This window comes from Equus caballus, chromosome 8 (assembly GCF_041296265.1).
Source record: "Equus caballus isolate H_3958 breed thoroughbred chromosome 8, TB-T2T, whole genome shotgun sequence".
Lineage (NCBI taxonomy): Eukaryota > Metazoa > Chordata > Mammalia > Perissodactyla > Equidae > Equus > Equus caballus.
In genome coordinates, this window is record NC_091691.1 from 2050789 (window position 1) to 2077418 (window position 26630).

Sequence of the window (26630 nt, forward strand, 5' to 3'; positions counted from 1 at the left end):
CATAGAATGATGGCTATAGTTAATAATACTATATTGTATACTTCAAATTTGCTAAGAAGTGTTCTTACCCTAAATGTTCTCATCACAAAATAAAAATTAGAAGTGTGTAAGGTGATGGATGTTAATTAGCTTGATTGTGATAATCAATTCAAATGTATATGTATATCAATATGTATATCAATATGTATATGTACATCACATTGTACACTGTAAATATATATAATTTTTATTTGTTAATTATACCTCAATTTAGCTGGAAAATATCAATTGTATTTCTCTAAACTAGCAATAAACAATCCAAAAATGAAAGTAAGAAAATAATTTTATTTACAATAACATCAAAAAGAGAAGAATACTTAGGAATCAATTTAACAAATGTTGTGCAAAACTTATACCCTGAAAATGACTAAACACTGTGAAAAGAAATGAAAGAAGTTCTAAATAAATGGAGATATATCCTATGCTCATGGATCAGAATAAATATTGGTAAGATGACAATGCTCTCCAATGTGGTCTACAGATTCAACACAATCCTTAGAAGAATCTCAGCTGGCTTCTTTGAAGAAATAGCAACTTAACCTAAAACTAATAGGGAAACTCAAAGGACCCAAAATAGCCAAAAGGATCTTGAAAACAGAGTTGAAGGACTCATGGTTTTCTATTTTAAAACTCACTATAAAGCAACAATAATCAAGACAATGTGATACTGATAGGGGGATAGACATACAGATCAACGGAACAGAATTAAGATTCCAGGGGGGAAAAGCATACTTCTATGGTCAATTGATTTTTGGTAAGGTTGCCAACACTATCCAGTGGAGAAAGAATACTCTTTTCAGTGAATGGTGGTGGGAAAACTGTATAGCCACATGCAAAAGAAATAAACCAGACCACTATCCCACACCATATACAAAAAATAAATTCAAAATAGATCGAAAGACTAGATGTAAGAGCTAAAACTATAATACTCTTAAAAGAAAACATGAGTAAATCTTCATGACCTTGGATCAGGCAATGATTTCTTAGACGTGATACCAAAAACATGAACAACAAAAGAAAGAATATGTAAATTGGACTTTACCAAAATTAAAAACATTTGTGCTTCAAAGACTATCAAGAAAATGAAAAGACAACTCACAGAATGGGGAAAATACTTGCAAATCATATATCTGACAAGGGACTTGTATCTGGAATATAGAGAACTCTTACAACTCAATAATAAAAAGACATCCCAAGTGGAAAAAAGTGCAAAGGACCCAGATAGACATTTCTATATGAAAGATATATAAATGGCCAATAAGCACATGAAAATATATTCAACGTGATTAGTCATTTCATTTATATTAAATTAAAACTACAATGAGCTACTACTTCACACCCACTAGGATGGCTATAATCAAAAAGACAAATATAGATGTCTCTAATTTAGAATGGTTCAACTTACAATTTTTCAACTTTACAAATGGTGTGAAAATGATACATATTTAGTAGAAATTGTACTTTGAATTTTGATCTTTTTCTGGGCTGGCAATATGCAGTCTGATGCTCTCCTGTGATGCTGGGCAGTGGCAGCGAGCCACAGCTGCCAGTCACCCACACAATCATGAGGGTAAACAACCGATACACTTACAATTATTCTGTACCCATACAACCATTCTGTTTCTCACTGTCAGTACAGTATTCAATAAATTACATGAGATATTCAACACTTTATTATAAAATAGGCTTTGTGTTAGATGATTTTACTCAACTGTAGGCTAATGTAAATGTTCTGAGCAAGCTTAAGGTAGGCTAAGCTAAGCTATGATCTTTGGTAGGCTAGGTATATTAAAAGCATTTTCAACTTAGGATATTTTCAACTTACAATGAGTTTATTGGGACAAAACCCCATCATAAGTTGAGGAAGATCTACAATGAAAAGTGTTGGTGAGGGGCCAGCCCGGTGGTGCAGCAGTTAAGTGCACACATTCTGCTTTGGCGGCCTGGGGTTCACCGGTTCAGATCCCAGGTGCAGACATGGCACCACTGGGCAAGCCATGCTGTGGTAGGCGTCCCACATACAAAACAGAGGAAGATGGGCACGAATGTTAGCTCAGGGCCTGTCTTCCTCAGCAAAAAGAGGAGGATTGGCAGCAGATGTTAGCTCAGGGCTAATCTTTCTCAAAACAAAAAAAAGTGTTGGTGAGGATGTGGAGGAATCAAAACCCTCATACACTACTGGTAGCAATATAAACTAGTGCGGCAACACTGGAAAACAGTCTGGCAGTTTCTCAAAAAGTTGAACACAGAATTACCATTTGACCCATAAATTCCACTCCTAGGCATATACTGAAGAGAAAGGAAACATACGTCTACACAAAAACGTGTACATAAATGTTCATAGCCTTATTATTAGTAATAGCCAAAAGGTGTGAACAATGATCAATTTTGGAACATTTTCACAACCTTGAAAACATTATACTAAGTGAAAGAGGCCAGACACAAAAGGCCATATATTGTATGGTTCTATTTATACAAAATGTCCAGAATATGCAAGTCTATAGAGACAGAAAGTAGATTAGCACTTTCCTAGGGCTGGGATGGGTGAATTGGGGGGTAATAGCTAAAGAGTAGGGATTTCTTTTTGGGGTGATGAAAATGTTCTAAAATTGATTATGATAATGTTTGCACAACTCTGTGAATATACTAAAAACCACTAAATTGTACATTTTAAATGTGTGGAACATATAGTGTGTGAATCATATGTCAATAAACTTGTTGGAAAAAAGAACAATTGGACATTCTGTCCAATATGGAGTAGTAGGGACTAGATTTACTCTCTTGCCTGAAACAATGAAAAAAAGAGCAAAAATGTATTTTCAAAATGGTTTTTAAGTCATTGGACATAAGGCAATGAAAGACAGTGGTCTATAAGAGATGGAAAACAAACAAGAGGCCGGCTATGTGGCCGAGTGGTTAAGTTCGCATGCTCTGCTGTGGCGACCCAGGGTTCAGATCCTGGGCACAGACATGGCACTGCTCGTAAGGCCACATTGAGGCGGCGTCCCACATCCTACAACTAGAAGGACCTGCAACTAAGATATACAACTAGGTACTGGGGGATTTGGGGAGATAAAGCAGAAAAAAAAAAGAAGATTGGCAGCAGTTGTTAGCTCAGGTGCCAATCTTTAAAAAAAAAAGGGGGGCTGGTCCTGTGGCCAAGTGGTTAAGTTCACGCACTCCGCTGCAGGCAGCCCAGTGTTTCGTTGGTTCGAATCCTGGGCAGGGACATGGCACTGCTCATCAAACCACACTGAGGCAGCGTTCTACATGCCACAACTAGAAGGACCCACAACGAAGAATATACAACTATGTACTGGGGGGCTTTGGGGAGAAAAAGGAAAAAAAATAACATCTTTAAAAAACAAACAAACAAACAAGATGAGCCCTACGATTGCCCCAGGGTTTCCAGGCTGAGACTCAGGGAGGGGAGAATGCAGAGTCCAGTGGTCTCCTTGAGTTGAAGAGATAGAGGCATCTGGGGATCCAAGGCAGCTGGAGTTCATAGGGTGGAGTGCCAAAAAGGGGAGAGCTGAACAGAAAAAGAATTCTGCAAATCTACAGAGGGTCAACCTCAAGTATTAAGCTGAGTAGTGATCAGTGCATGCATATGAGGAAAATAGTTGAGGCCAAGGGACAACTACCCAAAACAATTAGAGAAAACAATCCGCAGGGAAAATGCAGGGCTGACAATAATGCCTGTTCTCACCAGTGAGCATGGAAAACTCTGTAATTCCCAGAGCACTGGGAAGAGTACTCAGAAGAGTTTGCCTGAGTAGTGGAGAAAATTAAACCTAGACTTACTTCTCCTGTGGTCTCACTTAAAAAATCTTAAAGGCAAGCTGGGATGGATTAAACTGTTTCCAAGTCAGTTAACCAGATACCAGAACAAAACATAAGAATGTTTACAGGAATACAAACATATCTAGCACCCAACAAGATAAAATTCTCATTGTCTGGCATTCAACTACAAATTACCAGGCAGGCAAAGAAGTAGAAAAACATGATCTATAATAAGGAGAAAATCAACCCCTCAAAACTGACCCAGAATAATAAAATGAATAGACAAGGACATTGCAAGGACAAGGACAAAGACAGTTATTTTTGTAATGTCATTTCATATGCACAAGAAGATAGAGAAAAGATCAAATATGTTAGGTAAGTACAGGAAAGGATTTTTTTTAAATTGAACTTCAAGAACTACAATGTCTGTGATGAAAAAAATACACTAGATGAAATTAATTACAGATTAGAAATTGTAGAAGATCAGTGAACTTGAAGACATAGCAGTAGAAACTATGCAAAATTTAAAACAAAGAGTAAAAGGACTGAGAAAAATAAAAAACCAGAGCATCAGTGGGCTAACTTCTAGTGGTCTAATATACATGTATTTGGAGTCTCTGAAAGAAAAGAAGGAGGGCATTTAAAAAATATATGGTCAAAATTTTCCTTAATTGGATGAAAACTCTATACTCACAGATCTAAGAAGTTTGACAAACCATAATCACAAAAATATGAAGAAAATCATACCAAGGCACATCATAATCATCACATTTCTTAAACAATTCATTTAAGAGAAAATCTTAAAAGCAGCCAGGGGAAAAAATATACATTATATACAGAAACAAAGATAAAAATGACAGCAGATTTCTCATGAGAAACTATGCAAACAAGAAGACAGTGGAGCAACATCTTTAAAGGATTAAAAGAAAAAAGTGTCATCCTAGAATTCTTTCCCTAGTAAAAATATCTTTCTAAAAGAAGGCTAAGTAAAAATTTTACAGACATATAGAAGCTGAAAAGTATGACCAGTAGACTTGCACTACAAGCAATCTCACATGAAGTCATTCAAGCAGAAGGAAAATGACACAAGATGGAAATCTGGATCTACACAGAGGAATGAAGAGCGTGCCCCAAAAATGGTAACTATGTGGGTAAATACAAAGACCTTTTTTTTTTTGCTATTTAAATCTCTTTAAAGGATGATAAACTGTTTAAAAGAGAAATAATAGCATTTATCAATTAAAATGTAAAATTTATAACAAATGTACAATGTATGATGACAATATCACAAAGGCTGGAGGGGAGGAACGGAAGCACATGTTGTGAAGTTCTTATACTATATGTGAAGTGAAATAATATCGCTTGAAGGTACACCGGGTTAAGTTAAAGATGTGTACTATAAGCTCTATAGGAAATACTCAAATAACACAACAAAGAGTCATAGCTAAGAAGCCAACAAAGGAGATAAAATGAAAGTGTGTACATGCACGTACACGCACACGCAGATCAATTAATTCAAAAGAAGGACAAAAAAGAACATATGGGACCAACAGAAAACAAATAGCACGATGGCATATTTAAACACAACCACTTCAATACTCCCATTAAATGTAAGTAGTCTAAACATGCTAATTAAAAGTAGAGATTATCTGATTAAATGAAAAAGCAAGATCTGACTATATGGGGGCTAAAAGAAATCTACTTTAAATATAAAGATACAAATAGGTTAAAAACAAAATGATAGAAAAAGATACATCATGCTAACACTAATTGCAAGAATTCCAAAGTGGTTATATCAACATAAAAATAGATTTCAGAGCAAATACTGCCAGGTGCAAAAAGGGTCATTTTATAACAAAAAGGAATTGACTCATCTAAACGACATAATGTTTATGTATGGTGTTCTGCTGGAGCTGTTTGTTGGGTGTGTAAAAAAAATTAAAGATAATAAATGTGACTTTGGTAGAAATATTTTTTCTCAATGGTAACAAAAAATTATTAGTTGCCTGAAATCAGAAATAAATGTCAAAAAAAGCAATGATTTTTAACAGAATTTTAGTTTGTAACTTTGGCTAGCTTTAAAACTGCTTGGATTCTTGCATCAAAAAGAAAAACAATTTAGATGGAAAGATGAGAAAAGAAATTATTTCAGTTATTGAAATTTGTTAGAATACCATGAAAAAATGCTATAAAAAAGATATTTTACAAAAAGTGAAAGATTTTTCAATTACACTTCAAAACAATTGTCCTTGGAACTCAAGGCCTTTCCAAGACCACCAAAAATGAATAGATTCAAAATCTGAAAATTTGCAAGTGTCCTTTTCTAGCTTCAGTTGACTCATGTGATATGAGACATTGCCCAATTATATTTTGAATGCTTTTTGCCTCAAAGGACACCAAAACCTATGAAAAAATGCTGACAATTCATAACGTAAAAGATAAAACTTGTGGCATATTTTTAACCGTTTACATTTATCAAAGAAGTTCGGCAAAATCTGAAAAAAAAAATCTTATCATGTTGGGCAGTGCTCCAGCTATGTTAGGCCAAAACTCTAGATTTAATGGGATTTTTAAAACAAGGGACTGATGTTTCCCTTTTTGCTTTATTCCACTCTGTGATGCACATTAAAAAATTATTTGTGCTTAGTTTTTATAGCAGACTTTATGAAAATCATCATGCATAGACACAGTTGTTGAAACCATCAGTATATATGTGCAAATAACATGAATCATCACTATTTTAGGGAACTGTTGAAAGAAATAGAAGGCAATGAATTTGATGATATTGTGCTTTTGCCAGTGCTCATTGGTTGAGTCTTGGAAAGTTTACAAAGATTTCCTGTAATGTCAACAGCAACTCAATATTTTCTCAAAACAAAAGGAATGTTTGTTGAATATTTAATAATCAAAGATCAAAAAATGGCAGTCTGTACTTAAATTTCTCACTAATAGGTACTGTACATGAATCAGCTAAATTTGAAGAGTCAAAGAAAAGTTTATTTGTAACCTAGCTAGCTAAGTATAAGAATTTACTTAAAGTTAAATTTGAAACTTCATAATACAAATCAATAATAATGATTTTACACATTCTCCTAACATGAGTCAATATGCCAAAGATTTTAATTGTAACTGGCTGTGTTATATAATTGGCAGCAAAAACTACAAGAAAAATTTGAAGAATTCTTCATGATATTGATCAATTTAGAAATGCTTTTAAATTATGTAATGCCTCCTTGAATTTGATGTTAATTACATTGAGTTGACAAGAGTTAGTGAATTACTTAACTTGGACAGACATAATTTTGAAACTGATATGCTTTTGCTTCAAAGTCAAATCAATTCTTCTAAAAAGACGAACAAGTTTTGTAATTGATGTAAAGGAAAATGGAATTTTGGTACTATATTCAGTTACTGGAAAGCTTTTAGGTATGTTTAGAACAACTTGGTACGTGAATCTTTTTTCAATTGTAAATTTTGTTAAATCTAAAGACAGATGAAGTACTTCTGAAGAAAAGTTAGTGTGTGAATTGAAAAGTGCTCTAAATATAAAATAGACACCAGATTTCAAAGACTTAATGTGGAAAAAAAGAATATAAAATGCTCAACAATTTTTACACTAATTACATATTGAAATGATACTATTTTGGACATATTGAGTTAAATAAAATATATTACTTAAATTAATTTCACCTGTTTACCATTTTTAATGTGGCTACTGGAGAGTTTAAAGTAATATCTGTGAGACGCAGCAAAGGAAACAATCAACAAAACAAAAAAGCAAACTATAGAATGGGAGAAATATTTGTAAACCACATATCTGATAAGGGGTTAATACCCAAAATATATAGGGCCGGCCCAGTGGCATAGTGGTTAAGTCCATGCACTCTGCTTTGGCAGCTCAGGGTTCACAAGTTCAGATCCCAGGCATGGACCTACACACCGCTCATCAAGCCATGCTGTGGCAGCATCCCACATACAAAACAGAGGAAGACTGGCACAGATGATAGCTCGAGACAATCTTCCTCAAGCAAAAAGAGGAAGATTGGCAATGGATGTTAGCTCAGGGACAATCTTCCTCATCAAAAAAATAAATAAATAAAATTCTACAAAATATATAAGGAACTCATTCAACTCAACAGCAAAAAAACAAATAACCCAATTAAAAATTGGGCAAAGGCCTGAAATATACATTTTTCCAAAGAAGACATATAAATAGCCAACAAGTATCTGAAAAGATGCTCAACATCAGTAATTATCAGGGCAAATCAAAACCACAATGAGATACCACCTCACACCTTAGGATGGCCATTATCAAAAAGTCAAAAGATAACAAGTGTTGGCGAGCATGTGGAGACAAGGGAACACTGGTACACTGTTGGTCGCAATGTAAATTGGTATAACCATTATGGAAAACAGCATGGAAGTTTCTCAAAACATTACAAATAGAACTATCATACGATCCAGCAATCCCACTTCTAGGTATGTATCCAAAGGAAACAAAATCACCATCTCAAAGAGATATCTGCATTCCCACGTTCGCTGCAGCATTATTTACATAGCCAAGACACGGAAACAATCTAAGTGTCCATGGATAGATGGATAGATGAAGAAAATATGTGTACATATATACACACACATACATAACACACACAAAAGAATATCATTAGGCCTTGAAAAAGAAGGAAATCCTGCCATTTTTAATAACGAATGAATGTGGAGGACATCATGCTAAGTGAAATAAACCAGACACAGAAAAACAAATATCACATGATCTCACTGATACATGAAATCTTAAAAAAAAAAAAAAAAAAGTTCAACTCATAGTAACAGAGAGTAGAATGGTGGTTACCAGAAGCTAGGTGGTTGGAGAAAAAGGGAGATATTGAGCAAAGGGTACAAACTTTCAGTTACAGAGGAGTAAGTTCTAGAGACCTAATGTACAGAATAGTGACTATAATTAATAATAATGTATTGTGTACTGGAAATTGGCTAAGAGAATAGATCTCAAGTTTTCTCACCACACACACAAAATGGTAACTGAGAGAACTGACATATCAATTAGCTTGCTTATTGTAATTACTTCACAATGTGTACATATACCAAAACATCACGTTGTACACCTTAAGTATTTACAATTTTTGTCAACCATCTCTCAGTAAAGCTGGAAAAAATAAAATAACATCCATTATTCACATTATACTTCTTTTGGACAGCACTGAACTAAAGCAGGACTACAGAATTCTGCTCTGGAGCTGAAACCAGAGACTTCTGCCTGGCTACAAGGACAAGCCTCCGTGCCCTTGTGGTCACACACTCAGACTGATTGGTTATCGTGAGAATCAAGTGGGTTAGTACTTGCAAAGCGCACAGGAGGCGGCTGACACCTGGCAAGAGCTAAAGAAGCGTTAAGTATTATTATTACGGTTATTACTATTATTGACCAACATGTCTAAAAATACAATTTAGCAGACAAAGACACCAAGAAGAGTAACACTCAGCCTAGATTGAAAATTCGCACATCACCAGTAAAAGATCCAAGGGCAAAAAGCTGAGGACCCTCGGGGATCAGGTGGTGCATCAAAGTCATGATGAGGGTGAGGCCAATGAGGCACTTTCCTTGGTCAAAATTTAAGGGATTACCAAAAGATTCAGGACTCAGGGTAAATAATATTCTAATAAATCCAAATTAACGCCCCAAGTGCACACTGAACACAGTATCAAAATTGTAAATAACGACAGGAACAGTATGACCAGCTTCTCCTTTTGCCCCAGGCTCCAACATGGCTCCAAGACACACCTTTACCCATCCCGCCTCGGTGGCCCCACGCTAGCCCCACCCGCCCGCCAACTCTCAGTGCAGGAGAAAGCGAGCGCAGCCATCATAGGGAGAGCCTTGCGCCCGGACTGGCAGGGAAAGCCGCTTTCCGCTTTCTCGCTAAATGGAGCGTGAGGAAGCAGGTCTTCGTGACCTCGCGGGAATTAGGCCGCGCTGGGCCGCGGGGCCCACCGGGAACTCCCAGGCTGCACCGCGGCCCTTCCCGGGATGCCCTGCGGCGGCGGAGCCGAAGCCCAAGGCCGAATCGCAGCCAAAGGCGTTGGGGCCTCCTCGGACGTTCGCGTTGCCGGCCTGGCGCAAGCGCCGCCATGAGCTTTCTTTGGCACAGTGTCGCCTCGAACTGGAGTGTCTTGGGCTCTGGCGTCGACAGTGTCCTGGACATCCTAGTGCTGGTTTTGTACCTCCTGCTGGTCTTGGGCGTCGGGCTGAGGGTACGTGGGGCCCGGAGGGGAGGACAGGACCCGGACACCACGCTTGGTTCGACCCTCCCTGCTTGTCACCCTGTCCCCACCTTGCTGCTCCCCACCCCCAGCACCCTCTCATCCCGCCCCTGCCTGTGCAGAGACCTCCCCACCCTCCCGTCGCCTGGTTACTCCCCACCCTTCCAGGCAAGAGTAAGTGCGCGCCCTCGGCAGCGGAGCCATGCTGGGCCAGCCCCACGTCCCCTCCCCGCCCCCAAATGAAGGAGCAGGTCAGATCCCCCTGCGCCGCTGCCTTGAACCGAAGCAGTATGTAATAAAGAGTCGTTGTGATCACCATGATGTGGTGCTAATAATGACAACTACCGATGATTAGGCGCCGGAGTGCCAGGTGTGTGCTGAGCGCTCTAAGTGCATGGCATCCTCACAGCCATGCTGTGAACAAAATGCTATTGCTTCTCCAGTTTCACAGGTGAAGGCACTGAGGCTCAGAGGTTAAGTAACAGCCAGGGAGTGATGGGGTTCAGATGGCAGCCTAAAGCTGCCTCAGCTGACTCCTGAGCTTAAGCACTTTGCCTTGCTAGCCAGACTTCAATGTTCACATGTAACTTAGGGCTCTAAGCATTCCGTTAAATTTGAATAAAAGGCTTCTATTTTCTTTTCTGGTATGAGGTTCTCTTAGTAGGGTGGAGACTGTGTCTCCTTTACTGCCATCCGCCCGCTAGAGCTTAGCATGTAAGTACTCAAAAAGGTGTCTCTTAAACATGCCACCCAGGGCCAGACTCTGCCTGGAAGGAGCCTGCCTGTCTTGCAGTGAGAGATCAGGTGAGTATGAAGGCTTCGGCTGCTGTCATGGCATCCCCCCTGGGCTAAGCTGTTAACTGTCGGAGGCTTCTGCCTGGCCTGCCTCATCAAGCACTATCTGGCAACAGTGCCACCATCTGCTGACCAGTGGGAGAGGTTTCATACTGGACAACCCCCACCCAGCTGAAACTTTCATGCCCATATGACCTTTACCTTGGGGTGCTTCACCAGGTCACCAGCAGGATCTTACTGTGCAGAATCTGGCCCTTCCAAGTACGATCATTGGACACACTTTTGAGGGCTTACAGTGAATCATTAGGCTACTAGTGGGCAGGTAGAGTAATGGAGACATCAGTCCATCTCATTGAGAGAATTTTGTACCAGAAGAGAAAATACAGGCCCTTTATTCCAAATGTAAAGGAGAAATCTGAGGTATTTATCCAGATCATTCAAACCTCTGGTTTTTTAAATTGGTCTCAGTTATGAGAAACCTTCTTGTAGGTGGCCCAGGCAGGGGCTCTGGGTAGTGAGTCCTTGTTTAGGGATCCTTCCCCCAGTGCTGTTATTAGGAAGCCCCCACGCAGCTTTCTTCCAGGCCCGGTTGGAGCCTAAGTCTGGCCAAGGTCAGAGGACTAGTAAGCCGTCTGGCCACTTCCAAAGGCAACCTCTGTTCTTTCTGTTCTTCTGGGAACCTTAAAACATGCACGGTTCTCCAGAATGCTTTGATATTTTCCTTCTTTATATTATCATCTTTCCACTAGTTCTTTTAAAAAGTCATATATTGTTTTTAATTACGAAAGTTTTACATGCTCACTGTAAGAAGTGAAAAGATGCATAAATATTTAGAGAATAAGTTTACTCTTCTCCCCCCATCCTTTTCCGTCTCTCTGAGGTAACCATGGGCTGTGTGTCCTTCCTCTCCTTTCTTGGTGCTTATGCAAACATACAGACATATATGTAGAGTTTTTGTGTTTTGTCTTTACAAAAAATGTGATCATATCATACACATTACTCTGCAGGTTGCTTTTTTTGTTTGCTAAGTGATGGAGAGTCCTGCAGGTCACTAGATCGAGATCTAGCCCATGTTTTTATTAGCTGCATAATAATCATACAAATGTGTACTATTCATCTCTTCCCCACTAATTGACACTCAGATTGTTGCCAGGTTGTTGGGTTTGGGAGGTTTTTTAATGTGTTGGTGCTTTGAATCTGTGTGGCATGGATTGCTGAAGTTGGAATCGCTGGGTCAGAAGGGTGTATTTACTTGAGATTTTAGTAGATATTTCTAAACGGCAATCCCCAAGGCTGGCTGAGATTTACATTTCTCATAAGCAGCGTATGGGCGTGCTCTTTTCCCCCAGCCCTTCCCTTACCAGCCGTACTAGGTTTCTGTTGTTGTTTGCCAGGCTGACGGGTGAAGAGGGGTATCTCATTGTAGCTTTGGTTTACACTCCCTGGACTCCTGGTGAGGTTGAGCATCTTTTCATGAGTTTACTGTCCGTTGAATTTCCTCTTCAGTTTATTTGCCCATTTTTGAATTGGGTTATTTGACTTTGCTTTTATCAACTTGTCCATCATTTGAATTGCTAATCTTTTCCCCAAACTATCATATGTCTAGGCCAGTGTTTCTCAACCTCAGCACTACTAACATTTAAGACCAGATACTTCCTTGTTGTGGGGGTCTGTCCTCTGCATTCTAGGATGCTTAGAAATATCCCTCATCCTTACCCATTCACAACCAAAAATGTCTCCGGACGTTGCCAGATGTTCCCTGGGGATAGGGCAGAAATCACCGTGGATGAGAACTAGTGGTCTAGACTCTGCTAGCGGTGTCTTTTTGTCATTTGAATTTTGTTCACTTTGAAGAAGTCAACTCTCTTGCTTTTCCTTTACATGTTCTAGATTTCTTGGCTTATTTAGGAAAGTACCCCCCAACCGCAGGGTTATACAAATATTTTCTTCTAATATTTTACAAGTTTTTAAAAAATATTTAAATCTCTAGAACATCTGAATTTACTCATATACGATGTGATGGAGGATCTAACTTTGTTTTCTTCCAGTCATTAAACCAACCACCCTTTCCTTGCTGAACCCGCTTGCCCGCAGTTGCACAGATGGGCCTCCTTTCTGAAAGCGTGCATCAGCTTCTGTCTGCTGAGCGCCCACGGGGACATCTTAGTCTTTGTTGCTGGTGCCTTGGCTCTCACAGGATGTTAAGGGGGAAAAACTTGCACTTTTTATTGTTTGTTTTCTCTGTTATGAGTCTCAGCCCAGAGATCTTGGAGAAAGTGTTGGATGCATCCTCTGCCCCACCACCCTGGCTGCCATAGTGGTTGTATTATTCCAGAAGGAGAGCAAAGAAGAAGGAAGAGGCAAGGACGTGTGCTTAAGCCACCTTCTTCCTGGGATCTCCTCCTCTTCTCGCCTGGTTCTTTCTTTAATAGAAAGAGAGGATGATTTTATTCATCTTAGAACAGTTTGTACATTCCTTTTAAAAGTTCTCATGCACTCTACCTTCATATCACTGATACTTTACTTAGAAAGGTGGGCTCTGCACATAGCAGGCCCTTGATAAATATTTAATGAATGAATGAAATGAGACTAACTTAACATGTCTGATTTAGAGAGTTGTTTCTTTGGTTTAAGGCTTTATGATGTGAGGGGACCCCATTATAACACAGATACCTCAAATGGCAGCGGTAAGTTCACTCTTCCCACAGAAACACATTTCTGTCAACTAACTCTCATCTTTGGGTCATGCTAGTCCTAAGCAACCCAGGAAATCCCCAGTATTGTCTCTTGAGCACACCAGAGTCTGGTAATCAGAGCTGGGACCCTGAGTAGAGAGGACTCGGCTGTGTTAGAAGGACACCATAGTGGTGGCACCCTGGCTGCACTCCTGGAACAAGCTAAGCACATGTTCAGATTTGCCATTCCTGATTGATCCATACATTCACGAAACCATTGATCTCCCAGACTGTGCCAGAAACTATGGCACTGGTTAACTACTTGGAAAAAAAATAAAGCAGTATTATTTTCACAAGAGTGTAGAGAAGTGGATATGCTCGTGCAGTCTCATAGCTGGAGGAGACTGGAGCCTCCAGCGAGGCAGCTGTGAGCCCTCCTCCAACTCAGAGGGTCAACACTTCTCTTCCTAAAGAGAAAGAAGCTGCGAATGGATTTGGGGATCTCTACTAAAGACATTTACCCATAAGTGAAGGTCATCGTTTGAGAGACCTGTGTCTTTAGAGCAGTTTGGTTGCTTGTATTACATTGTTTTGTTGTTGTCTGTGTGTTTGAAGGCTCTAGTGTCAAGCGGTCGTGGGACAGTAGAAGACTTCTTCCTGACTGGCCGAAAGCTAGCATGGTTGCCGGTGAGTAAGTCTTGCCTGTGACAGTCCACTTTAGGGGCTGCCTGTTAACTTGTTTATTACTTTAATTTAGATGTCTTATACCCCAAATAATTTGAAGTTGTTGACTCAGCAAAGTCGTTTCCTTAGTAGTTCCTTAAGTCTTAAGTAGTTTCTTAGCTAAATGTCTCCATTTAACTCAGTTTAGTTCAGTAGCCATTTATTAGGTGCCTGGTATGTACAAGGCATCATTCCAGGTTCCAGGGTGTAGGTAGCAAATAGACAGTCCTGCCCTCTGGAAGTGCACAATCTAGATTGGAAGTTAGACGTGTATCCAGCAAATTACAGTGCAGTACGTACAGTAAGTCTCTTAGGAGGCGCATGGGCCAGGTATGGATGAAAGGCAAACTGAGGCTTGCTGGGTACGTAGTGTAGTAAGACAGGAAAGGGCTCACAGTGGGGTTGTTTGAGCAGGATTTGGAGATGGAGTAAGTGTTTGCCAGGTAGAGTGTGAGGGCATTCCGGGAAGAGGGAACAGCATATGCCAAAGCATGGAGGTGTGGAACCGCTTGATGCTGGATGGAGGGAGGTGGGGTAGAAGGGCTAGAAACATTTTTGTTGTTTATATGTTAAATAATTATTCATTGTACAAAGTGATTCTGTCCAAGAGGAATGCCTCAAAACCTCCACAGCAGTGGAGGCAGCTGCCCCTCCATGGCCTAGTATCCATGATGGGGTGAGTGGAGGTGCCCCAGGGAGGAGGGGATGTGGGGTCCCAGCAGGGCCCAGAGTCTAAGGACCCGAGCCAAGCCTGAGCCAGGGCAGCTTTGTAACTTACTGTGTAAACATATACATACCTTTCGCACACAGGAATGTAAGGTACACTTAGAGAATTGTGCAAGAAGCAGGCCCTTGTTCACTAATGTTTTCTTTGTCCTCAAATGTTAATCAGTCTTATGGCAAGGATTTGGTTTTCCACATTGGGGTGATGCTTCATAGAGAGAAGTCTTGTCTGGGGAGGAGGAGGTGCCTTTATTCAAAGGGAAGAGGGAAGTGCACTCAAGTGGCGGATCCAACAACCTGACAGAGATGGCTTTGCCTTGCTTAGCTGGGAGATTTGGGGAGAAGATTTTCCTGGTGTCAAATCTCTGAATTATATTTGAATCTTCTTTTTTTGTAAACCTGGTTTAGAAACACATTGAATGTGGCAAAGAAATATTTGCAGTGGGCCACCTACCTTAGTTTATTTTTCGGCAAAGGATTCTAGTGGCACGATCTCTGCCTGGGCTGGGAGGCCCCCAGTCTTTTGCCTGAGCCACGCTTGGCCTTGAAGTCATGTTTTCTGTACCCAGAAAAATGGTAGTCTGCTGCTCACGTTCCATTGTATAACTGTGACACTTGTAGTGATTTTCAGAAGACATTAACATGCTTTGACCTTCCGATGTTTGTATATGTTATGATTTATTAATTTCTTTACTATGACTTCTTTTTCATTATCGAGATTATTGCTTAATGAACAAAATATATTATGGTATTATTAAAGGCAATTATAATGGAAGAATAATTTTGCCGCTCCAACTTTCTTTTTTCTTTTGTATTTTAATTCAATCAGCAGACACCTGATGGGTCTCAATTCCTCTTGTTAGCAGGGCCCACCAGAGGCGTGTTCTTGTCTTTCCTTCTTTCTTTCTTTTTTGTTGTACCTGGCTTATTCCTATGGTCAGTTCTCAGTCCTCCTCTTACCTGGCTTGGCAGTGGTGAAACTCTGAAACTCTCAATCCTCCTTCCCTCCCCATTTCATCGCCTGGCTTTCCTTTCTTGCTGCTCACCAGCCGCTCATGCACAGTCTCCCTGGCCAGTTCTCCCCCATGTCCCTGGCTTCCTAATGCTGGAGCTCCCCAGGGCTAGCGCCTGACCTCTCCTCTCCAGTTACACCCACAAACTTGGCAACCTCATCTAGTCTCATGGCATTAAATACCAGTTATGTGCTAACGAATCCCAGCTGTCTCCCTGGACTCTGGACTGGTATGTCTACTGCCTGTTTGATGCCTGTGCTTGAGAGGTCAGGAATCTCGAACTGAACGAGTCCAGAGGAGAGCTCTGGACTTTCTCTGCAAAGCTGCCCCTCCTGCAATCTTCCCCGTCTCCTGAAGAGCAGCTCCATCCTTCTGGTTGCTCAGGTTGACAACCATGGAGTCATGTTAGACTCTTTATTGTCTCTTCCACTCAGCATCCAGTCCATCAGGAAATCCTGTGGCTCGGTCTAAAAAATATATTTGGAATCTGACCACTTCTCATCAACTCTGCCTCCAGGCCCATGCTGCCATCATCTCTCACCTGGATTATTTATAACAGCCTCTGTTCTGGGCTCCCTCCTTCTGCCTTTGCTGCTCTATATCCAGTCTCAACAAAGCGGCTAAAGGGAGCCTATTAAAACTCAAGTCGGACCATGTCACTTTTCTGCTTAAAACCCTCTGGGGGCTCCCATGTCACCCAAAACGAAAGCCCAGCTGCTTATAATGGCCTATATTAGGCCACAGGTGATCTGTACCTCCTTATCTCTCTGACTGGGCCTCTCAGGACACCTGTCCCCAGCTCTAGGCAGTGTCCTTGAACAATCCAGCTGTGCTTCTGCCCCAGGACCTTTGCCCCTGCTGCTCCCTCCAACTGGAGCACTCTCCTCAGGGATGCCCATGGCTTGCTCCCTCACCTCTTGTATTCCTCAGCTCTCTTCTCAGTCTTCTCTGACCTCTCAGTTGCTCAGCACATACTATCTACTTTTCCTCCTTTCTTTTTCTCTGTAGTACTTATCACTGTCTATGAAGCTATAAAATAATCCTTTAATTTATTTTATTTATTCTCTTCTTCCCAAAAGAATGTTAGCTTCATGCGGGCAGGGATTTTTGTCTGTTTCACTCACTAATATATCCCTAATGCCAGAACAGTGACTGGCACATACTTGGTAATGGGCATTTATTAATACTTATTGAATTAATGAGCAGTAACTTTTTAACCTACCTTTTTGTTTAATAATGTACCAATGTCTTCCTAGGTCTATATAAACATGGATAAGTAGATATAGATATTTTATATTTATATGCAGTTGCATAGTATTATATCATATGGACATTCCACCATTTATGTACCATATTATTGGGTAATTTAGACTGTATATAATATTTCATTATTATGATAAATATAGCAAACATTCCTAATCGTGAAAATAACTGCTGTTACTTGAGTACTTATGTGCCTCTTCTAAAATTTTTTTCCCCTTATATTTGTCACTGCTAAGATGTTGGTGCGTGTGTGCTCTCAACTATGTCAATATTAGTGCATTTTACCTTTTATAGTTATTAAAAAAAAACTCTGTCTTGTTTAATGCTTTTCATCTTGAATGCTACTCTATCTTATGTTAATATTGTCAATGCTGGGTTTTGTTTGTTTTTACCTGAAAGGCTTTGTTATTTTTAGCCTCTCTTGTTAATTTGGTTTTAAGTGTGTCTTATGTCAACAGCATAATAGTTGGATTTTGATTTTGGGTGGAGTGGCTGTCTCTACACAGTTAAAAAGCTATTATTGGTTTAGGAGGGATTTGTTCATTTTAAATGCCTCTGGGATTTTTTATTTTGAAAGTAACAGATGTTGGTTGTAAAAAAAAAAAAAATTACAGTCGAAGTATAGAACTTGAAATGTTCTCCCCATTCCATCTCTGTAACCGTAATTCCAGTCCCCAGAAGTATATACTGCCAGAATCACTCGCATGTATATATAAACATATGGGCACAAGTGTAACAGGCACACGTAAAATTTCAATGAGATTATATTATACATATTGTTTACCTTCTTTTTATCACTTACTAGAGCTCCTTTATTCTTTCTGTATGCTGCATTGTATTTCATCATATTACTCATGTACCTTGGTATTTTAACCAATCCCTTATAGATAATCAGATGTTAATATTTTTAACGTATTTCAAATGATGAAATTACATTCCTGCCAATATTTCTGCATTAGGGAATTGCAAGTAAGTCAGTGGAGCATGTGGAGGCCAACAACATGGGAATGGCTGTCCTACTTTTTTTCACTTTCTCCCTCTTTTTGTCTTATAATTTATGGTTAGAGTTCATACAGAAGAAGCACAAATGAGAATTCTGTGCAGGGAATAATCGCTTTTGAGAAAATTTAAAAGTTGATTTGAGTTTACACTTGTGAAAATTAATTCTTGGAGTTGGACTAAGAGTTCTGGTGTGTAATTGGCTTTTGATTTTCAGCTAGGGGCTTCTCTTTTTGCCGCAAATATGGGCAGTGGCCGCTTAATGAGCCTGGCTAGGAAAGGAGCCACGTCGGGGATTGCTGTTGGGGCCTTTGAGTGGAATGTAAGTAATACCTTTTGCAGCAGCTAACCTTCACCTTTATCACTGTCCAAATCAAATTCATAAACATAAAAACTTACTTTCAAGCTTGAGTAAATATTAAAGACTTCTTGAGAAGTCATGCAAGAAAGGAACTAACTTTTTGATCTCTCGGAAAGATTGTGCTAGTTTTCATCCTTAGTAAATTAATGAAGAGATAGAGAATGTTTGCATTTCAAGGACCACAGGAATACAGTGAACAAAGAACTGTTAGGAGGCTGGTCAGGTAGGGAAAAGATCATACTAATATATATATATTTATATGCATTTCTGTGTATGTGTATGTGTGAATATATAGACATACAGATATATATATATATGTATGTGTGTGTATATGTGTGTATATGTACGCGTGTATATATTTGTGTATATATATTTGCAATATATATTGAGATGGGGCTCAACTGAGCTTTTTGAGATGTTCAACTAGTTACTACAAAACTCCTAATTGGTCTTCTAGGAATACTAGGTCTCAACTATAAAACTTATGAAATGGATTATTTATTTAATCTGTGGAGTATATTTGTTATAGGACATAAAATTTGTTCACCTAAATTATAAGTGTATTTATAGGTCTTGGGTTAATTAACCTATCTCTATATAAACCATCTGGCTTATTTTTGGATAAATCAGGAAGCTCCCTACTTTCTGAGCCTCATTTTTCTTCATATAGACTACAAAAATAAAGGATACTTCTAGCAGAGTCACTTCCAAATCTAAGAAGCAGCCCTGGTCTATACCATCATTTACCTCTCAGAATTTACTAGCATCTCCTTCCTATATTCAACTTACCTACCCCTTTGTTGTAAAGAAAGCCAGAGCCAAGTTTATTACTTAATTTCATTAACTTGTGTGAAATTTTGGTGTAGTTTCTCTCCCATTTCTCGGAATGGTTTCTAATTTTTCTCTTTTTTTCGCTGTCTTTTATATTTAATTATAAGAGACCTTCACTCCTACCTGGAAGTAGGCAAACAATAAGTTAAAAACAAATACCTTAAAAATTGGCTCAGTTAATCCCCCAAAATTAAGAATACACCTTTTTATTAGCAAAGATCAAGTGCCTCTAAGTTAGGTTGTACTGGAGGGTGTCTGCTTGGACTGTTATTTGTAAGGTCCCCAGGAGTGATACGTTTGTTCAGCTCAAAACAGATAGTAACTGAGCTTGCATCTCATTTAAGAGCTTGGGCTAGATGGGACCCTGATGTAATTGTTGTTCTTCTTGATTTCAGGCTCCACTTTTTCTCTGTGTTCTTGGTTGGATATTTTCTCCTATTTACATTAAAGCTGGGGTGAGTGTCCATTATCAGTTACTCTATTCTTTACAGTGTTTTTGCTTACAAATATTGCATATGTACATAAAAACATCCTGGAGGACAAGTTGAACTTCTGAGTCTTTTGATCTTTGTACTGACTTCCCTAAATACTGTGAAATGCCTGAAATAGTGTTATTGTGCCTTGGGTAAACAGACACCAGTAACTGCCTACGGTTTCACGCTTCACCTTGCTCAAGAGTTCACCTCTTAAGGCTTTTATAGAAAACATTTTAAAATGTTATTTAAAAATAAGACCTAAATAAATGAAGACAACAACTATGTTAATGATTGGAAGACAATATCCTAAAAATGTTAGTTCTCTCAATATTGGTCTGTGCATGAAATGCAATTCCAAACAAAATCCAAAGAAGATTTTTTGAGAAACTTGACAAGCTGATTCTAAAATGTATGTGGGAGATAAGGGGACAAAGATGTGTCAGTGCCCAGCTGAGAGAGGAGAACAAAGACAAGACAGACCAGGATGCATGTCCATGGGGGTGTATGGAGTGACGTCATCAACATGACAGAATAAGAATTTTCTCCTGTCTTCCACCCAAATAACGCCAATTTAGACAATCACCTACAGACAGGAGGACCTTTGTGGAAGTCCAGGAGTCCAGTGGAGAAATTCTAGCAAACTGTTAGAGCAAAAAAAAATATCCAAGATTGGATGCATTGAAGAGGGTAAGAGGAACAGTTTCACTTTACCTGAATCACCCCTCTCCCAAGGTGGCAAGAGATACCTTCTCTTCTTCTCTTCTTCTCCCATGGGGCAAAGTGAGAGCAAGTGAGTAGGCACCAAGCTCCTCCGACTGTAAAGGGTGCTGCCAAAAAGACCTACGTCTTTCTCACATCCAGAATACTGAGGTGTGCTGCATGACTGGGAGACAGGAGGTGGCTGACAGAATAGCAGCCAGGGCTCTTAGGTGGCATCAAAGGAATATGGGTCTAACTGCTTCACAGACTATTAGGAAGCCTGTCAGTGAGCCACTGGGGCCTCCTCACCTGCAGATCCCCCCAACTGGCCCACGGGCACCCCAGCATTCCACACACCTCAGCCACATAAACCTCCAACCTGTGGCCAGCTCCCTTGGAGCACTGCTGATGGTGGCAAGAGTGAGCCTTTGCAGAAAGCTAGTGAGCATGCACAGAAAGTCAGCCTGACTCTGTGGGATTCAGAGAAAACACACAAACTTGAGCATTCAGCACTGCCCTGGGGGAAGCAAGTAAACAGGAAGTGGTCAGCACTTGACCTGGCTTTGCGGGATTGAGAGAAGACATAAAATCTTAAGAATTCTCCCCCAAGAGAGAACAAGAAGTGTGGAGCAGGTGTACCCATAGAAAAGCTTCAGAATCACTAGCAGTCCTGACAGAAGATATTTCTTTTCAAAAGCCAGTCAATTAAGACTAGAGGAGGTGACTGCTTCCTTAAATGCAAAGACAGCAATGCAGGATTCCAAGAGGCATGAAAAATCAAGGAAACCTGACACTACCAAAGGAACACAGTAGTTTTTCAGTAACTGATCCCAAAGAAATGGAGATCTGAGATTTGCCTGAAAATAATTCAAAGTAGTTGTTTGAAAGAAGCTCAGTGAGCTACAAGAAACACAGAAAGACACTTCAACAAAATAAGGAAAACAATACAAGAGGAAAATGAGACGTTTAATAGAGAGCTAGAAATCATAAAAATAACCAAACAGAAATTCTGGAGCTAGAGAATACAATGAATGAAATGAAAAAAATGCAAGAGAGAGCATCAGGAACAGACTGGATCAAGCAGAAGAAAGAATCTGTGAAGTAAAAGACAGGTCATTTGAAATTATCCAGTCGGGAGAACCAAGGACAAAGAGGGAGAGAGTGAAGAAAGCCTACACATTATTGGAATCCCAAAAGGAGAAAAGAGGGAGAACAGGGCAGAAAGCTTGTTTAAAGAAATAATGGCTGAGAACTTCTCAAATCTAGAGAGAGATTTGGATATCCAAGATCATGAAGCTCATAGGTCCCCCCCAAATTTCAACCCAAAACTGTCTTCACCAAGACACATTGTAATAAAACTATCTGGAATCAAAGACAAAGGAAAGTTTTAAAAGCAGCAAGAGAAAAAAATTCCTCCCATACAAAGGACAAAGGTTAACAGTGGGTTTCTCAGCAGAAGCCTTGCAGGCCAGGGGAGAGTAGAATAATGTATTCAAAGTGGTAAAAGGAAAAAACAGCCAGCCAGGAATACTTTACATGGCAAAGTTGTCCTTCAGAAGTGAAGGAGAGATAAAGCCTTTCCCAAACAAACAAAAGCTGAAGGAGTTCATCACACTAGAGCTGCCTTACAAGAAATGCTGAGAGGAGTTCTTCAAGTTGAAACGAAAAGATGCTAATTAGTAACAAGAAAACATAAAAATATGCAACACACTAGTAAAGTTAAGTATATAGTCAAATTCAGAATACTCGGATACTGTAATATGGTGGTATGTTAATAGCTCTAGTTTAAAGGTTAAAGGACAAAAGTATTAAAAACCATAGCTACAATTATTTGCTAATGGCTACGTAGTATAAAAAGAGGTAAATTGTGACATCAGAAATGTAAAATGTCAGTAGAGAAGTAAAAGGGTAGAGTTTTTGTATGCAATTGAAGTTATCAGCCTAAAATAGACTATTGTATCTATAAGGTATTTTATGTAAGCCTCATGGTAATCACAAAGCAAAAACCTACAGTAGATACACAAACAGGAGGGAATCAAAGCATACCACTATGGAAAAGTCATCAATTCACAAAGGAAGACAGCAAGAGAAGAAGAAAATAACAAGGGAACTACAAAACAGCGGGGGGGAAAAACTGATAAGATAGCATTGGTAAGTCCTTACCTATCAGTAATTACTTTAAATGTAAATGAATTAATTTCTTCAATCAAAAGACATAGAGTGGGTGAATGGATTTAAAAAATAGCATGGTGACTGTAGTTAACAATACTCTTATATACTTGAAAGTTGCTAAGAGAGTAGATCTTAAATGTTCTTATCACAAAAAAAATAGTAATTATCCAAGATGATGGAGATGTTAAATAACCTTACTGTAGTAATCATTTCACAGTATGTATATATATATATATATATATATATATATATATATATATATATCAAATCACATTGTACAAGTTAAACCTACATGGTGTTATATGTCATTATATCTCTGTAATTCTGGAAAAAGAATTATGTATGTAGAAGAGCAAAACCATAAGAATAGCAGGGACACTCCTATCAAAGAAAAATAAGGACTTGCCCTACCAAATATCAAGACTTAGTATAAAGCTGTAGTAATTAAGACAGTATGGTGTTGATACAAGGATAAACACATTGACAAGTGGAAGGATGAAAAAGCCCAGAACCAGTCATATATATGGACACTTGATTTATGACATTGATGGCATTGCAGATCACTGAGGAGAGTCGATTATTATATGAACAAAATAAAATTGGATCCTTATTCTACACAAAAATAATTTTAGATTGATTAAAGGCTTAAATAAGAAAGGCAAAAAATTTTAAACTTGTATGAGAAAGTATAAAATATCTTTATGCCCTTGAGATACAGAAGGATTTTAAAAATAAGATATAAAAAGCCCAAATCTCGGACTGACCACCAGAGTACACATTCATGTGTGAGATCCCAGGGAGCCCAGCCAAAAAAAGACAGAAACCAGAGGGAGATTTGTCCTGCAGACAGAGCTGCACCTGGTGAGGTGTGTGCTTTTGCTGTGCCTATGACTGAATACATTCCCCAACCCACACAGTGTAGGCAGTGGAAAGCAGAAGTCTCACTGATTGAGGTATCATAGGATAGAAGTAAGGGCTGGAAAAGCTGTTGGAAATTTAGGTGGGGAGCTCCGAAGACGAGGGAACCAAAGAGAGAGTTAACTCCCAAATCTGAGTGTAAATTCTGCCCAGATCCTTGAGTGACTTCCAGACTATTCAAGTGCATGGAAAACCTCCAGAGGACCAGGCTAAATTAGCAACAGCTAGAAGCTAAAAAAAAAAACAAGCAGAGGGCCGGCCCAGTGGTGCAGTGGTTGGGTTCACATGTTCTGCTTCGGCGGCCAGGGGTTCGCTGGTTCAGATCCCTGGTGTGGACCTACACACCGCTTGTGAAGTCATGCTGTGGTAGGCATCCCACATATAGAGTAGAGGAAGGTGGGCACAGATGTTAGCTCAGGGCCAGTCTTCCTCAGCAAAAAGAGGAGGATTGGTGGTAGATGTTAGCTCAGGGCTAATCTTCCTCAAAAAAAAAAAAAGAGGTCAGCTGCTGCACGCTGCTGGGTGGGAGTGGAGGTAGGGTGGCATGCAAGATGTTGCAGTTTGAATCCAGGCAAGTTAATTGCCTACTAAAACAAGAAACAGCAATCCTCAGAAGAACAAAACAGACTCTAGAGTGCTACATAGTATTATCTATGATGGCCAGTCTTCAACCAAGAAGTATTAGACATCCCAAGAAATGGGAAAATAAACGTAACCCACACTCAGGGAGCAAAAAGCAATAAATAGAGACTGACTCTGAGCAGACCCAGATATTGATTTAACAAGGACTTCACAGTTGTTATTATAAATATATTCACAAAAGGAAAGGAAAATGTGATATTAATGAATGAATAAATAGGTCCTCTCAACAGAGAAACTGAAACTATAGAAAAGAACCAAATGGAAATTCTAGAGTTGAAAAGCACAGTAGCCGAAATGAAGAATTCACGAGAGGCTCAACAGCACAATTAAGATGGCAAAAGAGAGCAGCAGTGAACTTGAAGATAATAAGAATTAGCTAGGATAAGAACAGAGGGGAAAAAAATTGAAGAAAAGGAAACAAAACCTCAAAGATCTGTGATACAATATCAAGCAGTCCAATATACATGTAATTGGAGTTCCAGAAAGAGGCAGAAAAAATTTTTTGAAGAAGTAATAACTGAAAATCTCCTAAGTTTTGTGGAAAATATTAATTTACAGATCCAAAAAAAGCTTAACAGACACAGAATAGAATAAACACAGAGAAAACTACACCTGTTTATGTCATAGTCAAACTGCTAAAAGCAAAGATGAAGAAATTTTCGAAGTGGTAAAAGAAAACTCATTACAGGCAGGAGAACAATGATACAGTTAATGGATGACTTCTCATCTGATACAACGGAGGCCAGAAAACACTAGAATGGCATGTTCGAATGCTGAAAGAAAGAAAGAACTGTTAACCAAGAATTCCATATCTAGCAAAAGTATCTTCAAAAATGGTGAAATATATACAAAAATAAATCATTATGTTGTACACTTGAAACTAATATACAGTCATGCGTTGCTTAATGATGGGGATACATTCTGAGAAATGTGTTGTTAGGCAATTTCATCACAAAGAGTACTTACACAAACCTACGTGGTATAGCCTACTGCACACCTAGGCTATATGATCCTAATCTGATAGGACTGCCATCATATATGTGGTCTGTTGCTGAAGGAAACATCATGTGGCGCATGACTGTAATCTTATATGTCAGTTATACCTCAAAAAGAAAAACTGCCAAAAAATGAAGGTGATTGGGTATGTAAAGATTTCTTAGCTAGGATGCAAAAAGCACAAGCCATAAAGCAGGAAATTGATATATTGGACTTCAAAATAGAACTTAAAACTTTGACTCTTTGAAAGATATTTTTAAGAAAATTAAAAGTCAAGCTAGAGACTGAGAAAATATTTACAGAACACGTTTACAGTAAAGGGCTTATGTCCACAATTTATATATTTTTTAAAACTTTTACAACTCAGTAACAACGTTTGTCAGATGTTTCACCAAAGAAAGTATACCAGTTGCAAATAATCACATGAAAAGATGTTCCCTGTCATTGATCATGAGGAAAATGCTACTTAATGTATTGTTACACACTCACCAGATTGGCTCAGATAAGAAGAATGACGCCAGCAAGAATTGGAGAATTGGGGAGCAAATGGGAAATGGTACAGCCATGTTGGAAAACAGTTTGGCCGTTTCTTGACAAAATTAAACCTTATGAACCAGCCGTTCTGTTCGTAGGTTTAGATCTTTACCTAACCCAGAGAAATGAAAATATATGTCCACACACACATTTGTACATGAAGGTTCGTAGCAGCTTTATTCATAACAGACAAACCTAGAAATAGTGTAAACTGCAATAGGAGAATGGACAAACAACATGTGATATGGTGCACTGCTCAGCGCTACAGAGGAATCATACAACAACGTGGATGAGTCTCAGAAACATCATGGCAAGAGAAAGAAGCTAGATGTGAAGAAGTACATAGCGAATGATTCCATTTCCTTGAAATTCTAGAAAAGGCAAATCTGTGGTGACAGCTGATACTGGTTGTCTGGGACCAAGGGTAGGGTGAAGGCGTTGACTGCAAGCCCCAGGGGGTTTTGTAGGAGTGTTGGGAATGCTTTATATCTTGAGTGTGGTGCTGATTACACAACTGTATACGTTTTCCCAAACTCATCAAACCTCACACTTAAAATGAGAGAATTTTACTGTGTGTAAGTTATACCTCATAAAACTGTTAAAAATTTTAAACGTTTGTAGAGAGGGCGTTAAAAAAGTGAAAGGCTTATTTGCCATGCAGTGGAACACTTCTAATTGTGAAACCGTAATCCCAGGGAAATTACCTGAGATT

At 39.2% G+C, this 26630-nt stretch overlaps 1 protein-coding gene across 5 annotated transcripts in view; it reads left to right on the forward strand.

Moving 5' to 3' along the window:
* Positions 1 to 26630, forward strand: part of LOC100052724 (sodium/glucose cotransporter 1) — a 99467-nt gene that overhangs the window by 33085 nt on the left and 39752 nt on the right. Inside the window, exons 1-4 of one of the 5 annotated variants that reach the window (XM_005612352.4) lie at positions 9820 to 10089; positions 14184 to 14255; positions 18507 to 18611; positions 19877 to 19936. In XM_005612352.4, the coding sequence (XP_005612409.2) occupies positions 9967 to 10089; positions 14184 to 14255; positions 18507 to 18611; positions 19877 to 19936 (360 nt within the window). In that variant the 5' untranslated portion in view covers positions 9820 to 9966. Of the gene's footprint in view, positions 1 to 9819; positions 10090 to 14183; positions 14256 to 18506; positions 18612 to 19876; positions 19937 to 22532; positions 22808 to 26630 lie in introns of those variants that run through there. The other 4 variants (XM_014742129.3, XM_070276011.1, XM_005612350.4 and 1 more) reach the window with 4 other exon arrangements.